Source organism: Hipposideros armiger, unplaced genomic scaffold (genome assembly GCF_001890085.2).
Source record: "Hipposideros armiger isolate ML-2016 unplaced genomic scaffold, ASM189008v1 scaffold_659, whole genome shotgun sequence".
NCBI lineage: Eukaryota > Metazoa > Chordata > Mammalia > Chiroptera > Hipposideridae > Hipposideros > Hipposideros armiger.
This window is the reverse complement of record NW_017732009.1, coordinates 528,466-543,404: the sequence shown is the minus strand read 5'-3', so window position 1 is coordinate 543,404 and position 14,939 is coordinate 528,466. Positions and strand designations below refer to the sequence as shown.

The 14,939-nt window shown below is 35.5% G+C and overlaps 1 protein-coding gene across 5 annotated transcripts in view; it reads left to right on the top strand.

The window, feature by feature from the left end:
- KLHL13 (kelch like family member 13) overlaps positions 1-14,939 on the top strand; it is a 232,769-nt gene that overhangs the window by 188,445 nt on the left and 29,385 nt on the right. For all 5 annotated transcript variants that reach the window (XM_019626124.1, XM_019626127.1, XM_019626123.1 and 2 more), the window contains 2 exons: positions 12,464-12,596; positions 13,145-13,341. In XM_019626124.1, coding sequence (XP_019481669.1) covers positions 12,464-12,596; positions 13,145-13,341 — 330 coding nt within the window. The remainder of the gene's footprint in view (positions 1-12,463; positions 12,597-13,144; positions 13,342-14,939) is intronic.

Genomic DNA, 14,939 nt, shown 5'->3' with positions numbered 1-14,939 from the left:
TTTTGGTCTTTGTTTTCTTTTTTAAAATATTTTTTTATTGGGAACTGGGGGATGGGAACAGCGTTGGGGAATTGGGGGAAGGGGAACATAAAAGTTGCTGTCGTTTTGTTCTTCAGTCTAGTTGTGGAGGACGTCGCTTCACTGGCCCAAGTTGGCACCATCATTGCGCTCTTCCCAGGCAAGACAGATCAGTTTCCGGCTTCTGGACGGCTGCTCACTGTGGCTGCTGGCTGCTAGCTCCTCACGCTGGCTGCTGGCTATACACGGTAGCCCATGGCAACCCGCTGCAGCAGGGGCTGCAGCCTACTCCATCGCCAGCGACTCACAGCAGCCCAGCTCCAGGTTGAGCTGTTGTTCAGCTTCTTAGCTGTAGAGGGCAGTGTCACTGGCCCTCATATGTGGGATCTGAACTGGGGCCTTCTGGCCTCCCAAGCCAGCTCTTAACCACCCTGCCACTTGTCTGGCCCTGGTCTTTGTTTTCTTATTTTTGTCACCTTCTAGAATGAGTTGGGATTTGTTCTCTCCTCTTAATTTTCTGGATGTGTTTGTGCAGAATTGGTGTTCTTTCTTTCTTAAATGTTTGTTAGAATTCACCACTGAAAATTCAATTTTATAGTAGACATATGGCTATTCAGGTTATTTCTTTCTTCTAGAGAATTTTTGGTAGCTTGTGTATTTCAAAGAATTTGTCCATTTCAGCTGAGTTGTGAAATTTATTGGCATACAGTTGTTGATATTTCCTTATTATCCTTTTAATGTCCATACAATCTCTACTGATATTCTTGGTATTGGTAATTTGTGTTTTCCCTTCTTTTCCTCCCTAATCAGTCGACTAGAGTTTTATCAAATTTATAGATCTTCTCAAAGAACCAGCTTTTGGTTTTATTACTTTTTCTTTTTTTATGTTTTGTACTTCATTAATTCCACTCTGATCTTTATTATTTCCATTCTCCTGCTTAATTTGGAAATAATTTGCTCTTCTGTTTGTAGTTTCTTAAGGAGAAAGCTGAAATCTTTCATCAGGCTGATAATAAATATTCTTGGCTCTGAAAACTATCTTGTCTGATATAGACATGCTAGGTTTCTTTTCATTACTGTTAGCTTGGCATATCTTTCACCATATTTTTACTTTTTAAATTTTTTTAAATTAACATACAGTAAAATAAATTTTTAATTGGTCTGTGAATTTATGACTTTTAACAAATATATTGTTTCATGTAATCACCACCACAATTACAATGCAGGACTGTTTCATTACCCCAACATACTGTCTTATTACCTTGGTAGTCACACTCATCCCCACCCCTAAACTCTGGAAGCTACTGATCTGATTTCTGTCACTGTATTTTTGTCTTTTTGAGAACATAAATGGTGTCATCCCATCTGTAAGCTTTTGAAATTGACTTCTTTTACTGCATCCAATATCTTTGATATCCATTCCCTTTGTTATGTGTATTAATAGTTTGTTCTTTTTTATGGTTGAGCAGTATTCCATGGTATGGTACTTTTTGGGGACTCTTTTCCACGCTCTTTCATCTTGACCATCTCTCAAGTTCTTTCCAAGTCACTAAGGCTCTCTTTTTGATCCTCTGGTCTGAAAGCTGGGACTTTATTTATCCTGTCTGACGTATACTTATCATAACTGAACCCACATCCTGGCCCAAATACAGAGAGCTATTCACTGCAGAGGAACTATCACAACTCTTCTGATCAAAGAGGAAGATTCCTCTCCCTCAGAGTTTTAGGCATTTGCCATTAGCACTGTTACTGTTGCCACAACCACCGCCTTGGTATTCCCTGAGACTGGGGCTTAAGTGAGAAGAAAAAAAAGTAAAATGGAATGGATTTTCTCTACTCTCTCTAAGCTTTAAGAATCTCCTTTCCTGCTCTTCTTCAACCCAGAATTAGAGCCTTCTCTGCTCCCAGATAACTGCCTCCAGGTTGCATAATGCCTTAAGTGCAGCCTGGAGTAGACTGGGGGAAGAAAGTAGGGTGGAAGACTCACCTTCTCCTTGGTGATATTTTGCATTCTGATTTTCTTCTCCAGTCTTCTGCAATCATTAACATATTTTTCATTTATTTTTAAGCTTTGTGAGGTAGAACCAGAGCAGCATTTATGAATATTCTAGGGCAAACTTTTCCCCAGTATTGAGGCAAAGCCTTTTGAGTACTCTACCTAAGGCCCCAGAATTATAAGGTTTCTGCTTTTGTGGTTTTGAATAGGAACTATTACCAGCCCTTTGTGAACCTGGAGAGTGTTCCTTGTGCTGCTTGTGGGTGGATCTTTTCCCAGACAAATGCACTTACCAGAACTCACCCAAATATCTGAGGGGGACTGTTTTCAGAATTCTGTAGCCCTCTGTGCAGATCTCTCCTCTTGTATTCTATCCTACAAACCTAGCTGCCTTGACATCTCCAGACTCTCAACCCTGAGAAGGTGCTGGATTCCTACTACCTGAAACTGGAAACTCCAGGCAATAAGCAATCATGGAGCTCATCTAACTTGTTTCTCATCTTGCATAGATTCTTGTCCTCCACCAGTCTTAAACTTTTTCCCCCATACATTTTGTCTGGTTTCAAGTTGTTTCAAGAAGTAAAGAAAATCCAGTCCCTGTTACTTCATCTTTACTGGACACAGAAATCTATAAGATATAATTAAATGCTAACTTGTGAGACCCAGACTATAGGTGCCTAATCATTTTATAGTTTTGGTTAAAGATAGCTTTACAAAGAAGGCCAAATTTTAAAAAATTAATTTATTTTCTAATTACAGTTGACACATAATATTATATTAATTTCAGGTGTACATCATAGTGACTACACATTTATATACCTTACAAAATGATTACCTGATAAGTCTAGTACCAATCTGACACCATACATAGTTATTACAATATTATTGACTGTATTTTCTATGCTGTACTTTACATCCCTGTGACCATTTTTATAACTGGCAATTTGTACTTTTTAATCCCTTTCACCCTTTTCACCCATCTCCCTCAAACCCCCGCCCCTCTGGTGACCATCAATTTATTCTCTGTATGTATGAGTTGGTTTCTGTTTCATTTGTTCATTTATTTTGTTTTTTAGATTCCACATTTAAGTGAAATCATGTGGTATTTGTCTGTCTGACTTATGTCACTTAGCATAATACCCCAAAGGAGGTCAAATTTGAAGTAGGTTTTGAAGGAGAGGGGTATTCTACTTGAAAAATAATGACATAAATAAAGTTACTGGAACAGGAGTAAGTCTAGGATTTTAGCAATAAGGCAGTTTGGAGAACAACCTAATATGATGGGTCAGAGTAACTAAGGAAAAAATGAAAAATAAAGTTAAACAGTTAAGTTGTGGCCAATTTAGAGAAGGCTTTAAAGTCTTATATCATAATATAATGCAATAATAGAAAGCCATTAGAAGTGTATTTAACTCCAAGTAGTGTTATGTAATAAGAGCAGAGTTTAATTAATATCAACATAAACTTTTATATCCAATCTATATATCTCTTTACCTTAAATGTGAATCTGTTCCTTTTCTGTCCTCTGAATTACAAGGAGAGAAATCTCATAAAAGCATATCTATGGTATTGCTTTGATCAAATACATCACATTTACTTAAGATTAGAGTAAACCAGTTCCTTAGCTTTCTCTTGTTTTGTTCCTTAATCATTGTTATAAAACATATTTTCCTTTAATAATTTTTATTGTTCTTTATTTTTACTCCACTTCCTTTTTGAAACATCACTGATCAAAACTAGATAGAATATGCTAATAAGTTATTTCCAGTGCAGAATTTAGTTGAAAGATTAGCTTATCAGATTGCTTTTTAATACCTGAAAGTATCAATCCAAATTTTTTCACAATGGCATTATATTTAATTTGAAAGCTATTGATAGTCAACCAACTTTTGGTATAAATTATTTGTAGCTCATCTGATTTCTATATTATAGTTGTGTAATGTCAATACATATCATCTTCTGTTTTAATGTGACCACTTTCATCAAACTCATTTAAAATGTTCGATCCTTCAGGGCATTACATATATACCTCCCTCTATTTAATAGTACTTGAAGTTTTCATACACTGGATAAATTTAAAGCTTTTTAAAAATGCTCATTCCCCACCTCAAGGATATGAAGAAAAAAATATATGGGGATATTCACATAAGAGGGAAGGGAAATATTAAAGAAATTGAGAGCAGACAACAATCCCCTCATAAATGAAACCCAGTGTTCAGAAGAAATAGGAAAATAGACAACTAAGAGAAAGGCAGGAAGAAGTTGAATTTAAAGCAATAGGAACAGTTTTAAACACACTCTAAAAGACTAATTTGAAACTTCAAGCAATTTTGCATAAAGCAGAGCTGTATTTCTGTATAGTGGACTAGCATATGGAAATAGACAAAAATGTTTCTAGAATTTTGACAAGAGTAATAAGTACAAATTTGGTGGAAGTAAATTTTATAATAAAAGGACATATTTTAAGTGTGTAGGGTATCTTTGAGTCTTCCTAGAGTTAAATGGGGGAAATATTTATGAGTGAAAGATTATGAGTGAAAGATATATAATAGTCCCCCTTTATCTGCAGGGGATATGTTCCAAGACACCCAGTAGACACCTGAAACCACAAATATACCAAACCCTATACATACTATGTTTTTCATATACATACATACCTATGATAAAATTTAATTTATAAATTAGGCACAGTAAAAAATTAAAAATAATCACTAATAATAAAATACAGCAATTATAACAATATACTGTAATACAAGTTATATGATTGTGGTTTCTCTCTCTCTCTCTCTCTCTCTCTCTCTCTCTCTCTCTCTCAATAGCCTATCTGATAATGGATATGGCTACTAATGGGTGGGGAAAACATATACAGTGTGGAGACACTGGACTAAAGGGATGATTTATGTCCCTTTTCAGCAGGACAGAGAGGGAGGGACAGCATGAGATTTCAGCACACTACTCAGAACAGCAAGCAATTTAAAACTTATGACTTATATCTGGAATTTCCCATTTAATATTTTCAGGCCGCAGTTTACCGTGGGTAATTGAAACCATGGAAATCGAAACTGTGGATAACTGGAGACTGCTATATAGAGGGCAGATGAGAATTGTAGAGGAGAATAATACCCCCCTATTTAATGTTGCATTCTCCACAATATTAGAGTACAGCAGGTCCTAGAATAACACTGTTTCATTCAACATTGCTTCATTATAACACTGATGAGATGTCATAGGAACTTAACACTTGTTTATATAAATTATCCTAAAATTAGGTAAAATTGGTTTCATTATACATTGTTTCACTTAAAGTCGCAGAACCTATTGACAAGAAGCTATTGACAACTTATTGTATAAAAGTTGTTTAGATAAATGACTGTTTCTTCTATACAACAAATTATGTTATAGAAGGAATTTTAGTTTAGTTTTTTTTTTTTTTAGACAGAGCTAGGATATCCAAATAACCACATGCAAAGAAGATATTTAGAATCTGTATGAAAACATTCTGAATTGACAATTTTTTAATCTTATTTGGATAAAGATAGCAATAATCAGGAATAAAATTGGCAAATATGGAATTGGATAGTGGGACTATTCATTTATGCATATGAAAATAAAGGTTGTAAAATGTATAGAAAGGGAAACTACATACAGTGAAAATAAATACAAGATCTCACAAAAGCAGATAATCGCCAAAGATAGATAAATTATGCTCAGGATAGAAGATACTCAGAATGTGCTAAAAGTGGTCTAGGAGCTTTATGTTCCTTTTGTTGTGGACTACACATTATACTGAGAAAGGTTAGAGGATTTTTTTAAACATCATGTTAAGAGAAGCAAAATGACCAAGTTTGTGAAAAGGTAAAAGCTCCTAGTATCTTGAGCTGTTCAGAATTTGAGTATTGAGTACATACCTCAACAAGCAGTTTTAATTGAATATGGACCAAATGAGAGATGACATATATAATAATACAAGAAGCATTAGTCATACCTTTTTTCAAAGAGTAAAATAAGGAATAATAACTAATAGAAAGAGAGCCTACTGACATTATTCAATTCCCAGTATAAAATATTTGTAGGAATATTTGAAAGACAAGAGAGCTAGCAAATGAGCCAAAAATTTTGTTTGTTTGTTTTTAATGAAAGAAAATAACTCAAATACAGTCATTGCTTTGGACTGAATAAGCCATGATTGCCTTTCAAAGATATTATCTACATATACCTCAGAGAAGAAGATTCACAAATTATTTGATGAATAAAAATTAAAGATAAGGTGGCATTCAGTATGTAGTCTCAGCTCATTGGTATTTAAATAGACATCTCTCTTTTTTTGTCAGTACCCAAGGTATAATAAATTTCACAAGATAAACCATATGCTTTAACTTACCAGTGACTATTAAAACTTTGAAAGTACATATTTTTCAAACCAATAATTCCACTTGTAAGAATATCTTCCATAGGTCTTCTTATACAAGTAAGTATATGTACAAGGAGGTTCATTGCAGCGTTGTTTATAATGGCAAAATTTGAGAGACAACATAAGTTTCCAACCAGAGAGGAATTGATGAATAATTATGGTATGCCCCATTATGGAATACTATGCATCATCAAAAAGAATGAAGTAGATTTTTGTATACTGAATCAGAGGGCTGTCCATGTTATGTGCTCAAGTGAATTTTTTAAATGCACAACAGATGTATAGTATCCCACTTGAAAAAATACTACATACGTACAAGCAAAAGGTAGATCACGTATATGTATTGAAAGAGGCCTACATGTACAGTTAACCCTTGAACAACATGGGGGTTTGGCATGCTGACACCCCTATCCCCCTCTGCAGTTGCAAATCCACATACAACTTTTGACTCCCACAAAAACGTAGCTACTAATATCCTACTGTTCACAGTTGATTAACACATATTTTGTATGTTATATGTATTATATACTATATTCTTACAGTAAAGTAAGCAAGAGAAAAGAAAATGTTATAAAGAAAATCATAAGAAAGACAAAATAGGGGCCAGCCAGGTGGTGCAGTTGGTTAGAGCGTGAGCTCTGAGCAACAGGGTCACTTGTTCGATTCCCACATGGGCCAGTGAGCTGCGCCCAAGCTGAGCTGCCACTGAGCTTCCAGCGGGTAGCTGGGGTGGCTCAGCTGGTGATAGCATGTACTCTTAACAACACGGTTGCTTGTTCGACTCCTGCATGAGATGGTGGGCTGCCCCCACCCCCACCCCAGCAAATAGATTGAAAGCAGCAACTGGACTTGGAGCTGAGCTGCGCCCTCCACAACTAAGATTGAAGGACAACAACTTGATTTGGAGCTTACGGGTCCTGGAAAAACACAATATTCCCTTCCCTAATTCTCCAACACTGTTCCCTTCCCCAATTCCCCAATAAAATATTTTAAAAGAAAGAAAGAAAGAAAGAAAGAAAGAAAGAAAGAAAGAAAGAAAGAAAGAAATTACATTTATAGTATTCAAAAGTTCTGAGTGTAAGTAGACCTGTGCAGTTCAAATTCATGTTTTTCAAGGGTCAACTGTATATATACTAAACTGGTAACAGTAGTTACTGCTAGTAAGTGGAAGAGGTGAACTTTTAGTATTCAACTTATATTCTTTTGTATTTTTACAACAAGCATATATTTAATTATTTTAAACCTGAAATTTATCTGAGGGAGAAAAAAAGCAAAGCCCTGGGAGACAACCTTTACCCCCAAAACCTTGGTTCAATTTCTTCTCTCTCATCTTGGCCTGTACAGTTTACCACAAATAAGCACTATAGGCACAATTTATTTTATTATTGGGAGAAGTTTCACAAATTTAGTTCCTGGTTTCTATTTAGCTTGTCAGAAAATTAAAGTTCTGCCCAATGTTATTACACAGTTTTAAAATACCAAGTGGTGGTTTCTGGGTAAAACATGGTTAATTGAACATTCATTAAGTACCAACTGAGTGCCAAACACTGGGGAATTCAAACATGTTAGCCCCTCAACTTTTCTAGCTGTTTGTTTGTTCCCTCCTGCTCCTTTGCTTTATCACCCCATCCCCACCCCTAGTGGTTGCATTCATTACTTTCTAATGCTCATCTACATTTGAAAGTCAATTCCTTACACTTATTGCAATTTAGACTCCATATATGAATTTTCAAAAAGCAACTTCTTGCCTTCTGCATGACAATATTCCCCCCAAATTGACATCGCTTTTCACATCTACTTTTATAAATAACAGGGATAAGAGATGATTTAGCAATGGAAAATTGAAAATAGCAAAGGTGGGGGTATATAGTGTTCATGTTTGTAAAGGAAAAGGGGCATTTCTGAAAGATTTGATATTTGTGAACAAAATCATATGTCAATCGCTGTTGGGGAAAGAAAAATATGATATATCATCCTGTTCTAAAGTATATGTATAATGTATAAACATTTTTGGAATAAAAATATTTGTATCTCTCTCCAGAGAGAAAGTGGCTGGATCATATTATCTATTTGAAGTTCCAGTTCTATAGATCCGAGCATTTTCTTTAAAAAGCAATTTAAAATTTTTGATGAGAAAATGTTTAGACTGAGATTTATATTATATACATATGTGTATGATCAGTATTTCTAAAACTGCATTCTTCAGTATGTCATGCCGTTTGCTTCATAAATCTGTGAAACACAACTTCAAATTAAAGTTTTATTTGAGGTCATTAAAATATGAAGGGGATAGAGTAATCCTTGCTATTTGTTCTTGTTGTATTATGTTACATATTATATTACATTATATTATTAGAAAGTAATTTGTATGAGAGTCTTCATGATTTAAAAAATATATATTTTTATTGGGGAATTGGGGGATGGGAACAGCGCTGGGGAATTATTGGGGGAAGGGGAACAGACAAGTTGCTGTCCTTTTGTTCTTCAGTCTAGTTGTGGAGGACATTGCTTCACTGGCCCAAGTTGGTACCATCATTGCGCACTTCCTGGGCGAGGCAGATCAGTCGCTGGCTTCTGGACGGCTGCTCACGGCGGCTGCTGGCCGCTCATGCTGGCTGCTGGCTACACATAGTAGCCCATGGCAACCCACTGCAGCAGGGGCTGCAGCCTACACCATAGCTGGTGACTCAAGGCAGCCCAGCTCCAGGTTGAGCTGTTGTTCAGCATCTTAGCTGTAGAGGGCAGTGTCACTGGCCCTCATATGTGGGATCTGAACTGGGGCCCTCTGGCATCCCAATCCTGCTCTTAACCAATGTGCTACTCAGCTGGCCCTCTTCATGATTTTTTATAACAATACATTTCCATTTTTGAAACTGCAGACACAATATTGCCAAAATCTTCATTTTATGCCAGATTATTAAATTGTGTGTTATCTCTTTTTTGTGCATTTAACAGACTATTATAAACTTAAAATGTTTCATTCTCCCCAGGGTAGACCAAAGGAACAGCTACCTATTTGTTTTGTGGGAGCTAGCCTATTCTCCACTAGACTTTAGACATTTGGTGACAATTATGTCTCATGTTGGGGCTCCCTGGACTCCTTTTTCCAAAGATAATTAAATTCCAAGCTTGAAACTTGAAAGATGATTAATTAAACAGCAAAAAATGTACAAAGTACAAGGAAGGATATTTAAGACACAACCCTTAATTCTCAAAGAGATGTAACAATTTACTTGCTAGAAAGGAACTCCTATCGTGCAGCCAACACAAATGTTCTACCTTTCTTCCTGAAAACAAACAAACAAACAAATGAACAAACACAGGGTGTCTCAGTAAAGCTCTATAAAAGGACTATTAATATATGGAAAAGAATGTTAGTCTAACACTCTGTGAGGTGTGATCAAACAATACTGTGAATGTTTAAATAAAATATTATTACAGTAAAAGATGCATTGCCATTAATCCCCCTCAAAATACTCCTCCTCACTTCGAACACACTTATTGCATCCTTCTTTCCACTTTCTGAAGCAGTTCTGGAAGTCCTCTTTCATGAGTGTCTTTAGTTGTGCTGTCTTGGCTGCCTCAATGTCCTGAATCGCTTCAAAACATTTACTTTCATGGTCATTTTGACTTTAAGGAAAAGCCAGAAGTCACGTGGTGCAAGATCTGATGACTAAAGTAGATGAGGACACACCGTAATGTTTTGATTTGACAGAAATTGCCATACCAGAAGTGATGTGTGACACGGAGCCTTTCTGTCGTGATCAACAAATATGGTGAATGCTGCTGCCAAGTGCCACCCAACAGAAAGGCAGTGATCTTCAATATGGGATGTGGCAGGTTGCATCTTAGTAACAGTGTGTGACAAGTTTCAGCTTGTTTAGTGCAGTCAGTCGGGTGTGAGCTATGATTCACAGAAGGTGTGCTTTAAAGTGTGCCATAAATCATCCGCCATCATAACACTTAGTATCACACATCCCTTCTGGTATATGGCAATTTCTTTGAAATAAAAATATTACGGTGTGTCCTCATTCACCATTTTCACCAGATCTGGCACTGTGTGACTTCTGGCTCTTCCCCAAAGTCAAAATGACCATGAAAGTAAACATTTTAAATCAATTCAGGATATTGAGGCAGCCACAACAGCACAACTAAAGACTGTCATGAAAGAAGACTTCCAGAACTGCTTCAAAAAGTGGCAAGAACAATGGGATAAGTGTGTTTGAAGCAAGGGAGATTAACAACAATGTGTCTTTTATACTGTAATAATCCTTTTTTAAAAGATTTTATTGAGGAACTGGGGAAGGGGAACTGTGTTGGTGAATTGGAGAAGCGGAACAGCCAAATTGTTGTCCTTCAATCTTAGTTGTGGAGTGTGCAGCTAGCTCAGCTCCAAGTCCAGTAGCCATCAGGCCTCCTGTCAGCAGCTCACGGCCACTCAGCTCAAGGTGCTTGAGTTTTGGGGGGAGCATAGCCCACCATCCCATGTGGGAGTCGAACTCGAAACCTTGTTGCGAAGAGTGCACGCTCTAACCACTGTGCTATCCGGCTGTCCCTTGGCAGGTCAGGGCAGCACAGCTCGAGGTGTGGTGCTCAATCTTAGTTGTGGGTGGGACTCTAACTGGCAACCTTGTTGTTAGGAGTATGTGCTCTCACCAGCTGAGCCAACCTGCCACCTGTTGGCAGCTCAGTGGCAGCTCAGCCTGTGCACAGCTCAGTGGCCCACATGGGAATCGAACCAGTGACCCTGTTGCTCAGAGCTCGTGCTTTTAACCAACTGAGCCACTCGGCTGGCCCACTGTAATAATCTTTTTAAATTTAAACATTCACTGCATTTTTTATCATATCTCTTAATTCTGCACATAGGAAAATGAAAGTGCACATGGTAACTTTTCCAAAATAAGGTAAAAGCCAGTCGTTGTATACAAAAGTGAATGCATATACTCTCTCCTTATTTTTAAGACTAATCTAACTTAGTCTTAATTATTTTCCTACAGTAAATTAAACACACATTGTCAAATATTGAATATAGTGTTCAGTTTTTTTCTTCTTCTTCTTCTGAGTAATTATTCCATTGGCTTTATTTTCCAAATACTGTATTTTGCCATGTATAATGTGCTCTCATGTAGAATGTGCACCCACCTTTTTGGCCCAAACTTTCAGGGAAAAATCTTTTCATTTTAATTTTTTAATTCCAGGTTTTATTTGTTTACATTTAGGAACTTCCTTTTTGTATTATAAATGAACTTTAGCATTTATTTTTTAACATATTATGGTACAAGAAATTGTATGTAATGAGTAATTACAAAACACAAGAACAGATATAAAGTACAAGAAATTTTATGTACCAGTAACACATTTACGATATTACACATCATGGAAGGCCAAGAACTCTTCATCGTTGTAAGTTTGTCATAAGTTCAACAAAAACAATTATCATATTCCAGGGTATTATTTTGCATACAGATATCATTATTGATTTCTAGAGTAACACTTTATTTATTTATTTATTTTTATTATTATTATTTTTTAATTATTATTTTTTATTGTTAAATACACATTTTTTAGAATTAGTTTCAGCTGTAAAACACAGTGCAATAGTTATACTTTTTACCCCTCGAAGTGAGAGTCCCCGCCCCCAATCTGCTGCCCCACTCCCCCCAATATCATACATATCTATTACAATTCCCTTGACTCCACTCCCACACTATACTCCACGTCCCATGACTATATATATATATTATATATATATATATATATAACATATATATATATATCACTTATAGTTGATAGAGTTACACTTTTAACTCATAAGCGTGAAGAATTAAAAACATTTATATAAATACGGAATTAGTACTACCCATGTATAATGCATATCCTTATTTTTCCCTCACAAATTTGGGCAAAAAGTTGTGCATTATACATGGCAACATACAGTATGTTTCACACACATTAATATGTAAACAGAATTTTAGTGCACAGAGATTTATATACCCATTTTGTCTTGATTAGTGGTGCAACTCATGTTCTTCTCCTAGGGCTTTGACCAGCTTCGACTTGAAGGCTTGCTTTGTGATGTGACCCTGATGCCAGGTGACACAGAAGATGCCTTCCCTGTGCATAGAGTCATGATGGCCTCTGCTAGTGATTACTTCAAAGCTATGTTCACAGGTAGGTTGCCTTTTAAACTCTGCATCCACGTTTAAACAATATGAAAAGTACATGTTTAATCTTTTTATTTCTAAAGTGAATTCATTTCTTCTTGTCTCTGTCTTTACAAGAAGAAACAGTTTCAAAAGGAATATACACCCAGTAAGTGTGGTTGTGGGTGGTGCTTTTTTAACTTGGGAAATGGATGTACCTTTTTCATATTTCCACCCTCCTTTATTTCACAACTTTTCTTTTCTCAATACATATCTGCATGGGCCGTCAGAGACTCTGGGTCCCACTACTACAATCTTTAATTCATCAAAAGACATTAAGTGACAGGAGAATATTTTGGAAGCACTTGCATCATATAGTCCTCCATTAGTATAGAGATATTCCTTTTTAAGTATTCTCATTTAATTGTAAAATATGCAGAAGCCTGACTCTAACATGAATGCTTACACGGAATAAAAGTTATCCTTCGTTTTATTGTATCTAATTAGCAGCAGAATCGAGTTTGACCTTAATTAAATTATCTGCCTTCATTTAATTGAATGTCTTTTTTATTTAAGGTGGAATGAAAGAACAAGATTTAATGTGCATTAAGCTTCATGGTGTGAGCAAAGTCGGTTTAAGGAAAATTATTGATTTCATTTATACTGCAAAGCTTTCTCTTAATATGGACAACCTTCAAGACACACTGGAAGCTGCCAGTTTTCTACAGATTCTGCCGGTTTTGGACTTCTGCAAAGTATTTCTCATATCTGGGGTAAGACATTTTCAAGTCTTCAGATTTTTTCCTGCAGTAGACTCTGATGTTGCCTGTTTAGAATTGACTCATGAATCTATTGTATAGAAATGTGAAACTTTGGCCATTAGAGAGAGGTGTCTGGTCTGATAGTGTGTGGTCTGGTAGCAAGCTAAGAGGATAACAGTACAGGTGCATATTTACAAAACAGAATCATTTAAGAAAAACCTGTGTAATCAAATGACATCAGACAATAAGTGTTTGATAACTATTATAGATATACCTTCACATTTTTGATAGTATCATATATTTTAACCTGGTCTTATTCAGGTTAATGATTTTCTACAAGCAGACTTAACTGGAATTCTGTGGAAACATAATTTGAGCTTCTAGAAGTCTCAGTAATCCTTTAAATAGGCTCAGTAATCCTTTTTCTTCCTTTAAATATGAGAGCTAGGTCTTGAAAAGAACTAACACCTATGTGCAAACCTTTAATAATATAAGTTTGAGTCCATAGAAACACATCACCCACTAAATCATTTTTATCCTTCTTTAATAGATAAGAGAGAGCACATAAAGCTACCAGGTAATGACAGTGATCCACTTCCTGAAGACATTGCCTTATTTTAGTTGAGAACCTTAAATTTTTCTTCTAGGAAACGAAATGTTTTGGTTGCAAAGAAATATTGCCAAAATTTCTAGAGCTTCTAATGCTTGCTTTTGTGATTGAAAATTGTGACAGTAGTAAATTTTGATATATTTTCTAATTCATTACATTAATGGATAAAACATTTTTCTATAATTTGCTTTAACACATACCAATTTTAATATTGGTACGTAATTGCTCTTGAGCCTTTTAAGTTGCATTTGCTAAACATGGAGCCTTGTCTTTAAAACCCTAAGTTTCAAGAGAACATATCCTTAATGATTTGATTAATAAGCTACTCCTTATCTTATAAAGTCAGTCAACAGTTAATTTCACTGGACTATTGAAAGTGTGTTTTGTTTGCTTATTTCAATTTTAAAGTACTCAGACGACTGTCTCCTTATTACTTACAAACTTTTAAACTAACTGCTGTTTTTAAAGGTCTTATGGCAGCATGGTGTTATAGTGTTGACTCTTATTGTCTTCTCCATTGCACAAGTAGCCCAAGTGAAGTTTATGTCCCATGATACTGCTTGCTGTCATTATTGCACTAAATTTAATTTTAATTTAATCTTTTGACATTCAGTATTATTTTATATTAATTTCAGGTGTACAGCATAGTTGTTAGACATTTATAATTTAAGAAGTGATCCCCCTGACTAGAGCACTAAATTTAATTTTAATTTCATCATACAAGGTCCTTCCCCTCAAGAGCTATAAGTATCTTTCCTCTAGTTTTGTGCCATTGATATCATATAACAACTTCATTTTAAAAAATTAAATGTATTGAATGTTTTTTAAAATTTTATTTTATTACATTAAATTTTTATTAAATTAATAAATAAATTTTATTAATTAGTGTATAATTAACTCAGTAATAACGATGCTTACATATATAGACTCAACATTGCTTTTCACTGATCCTAACAACATATGGTCATCCTGAGCCAAACTAGGGACAGTGTCGTGATTT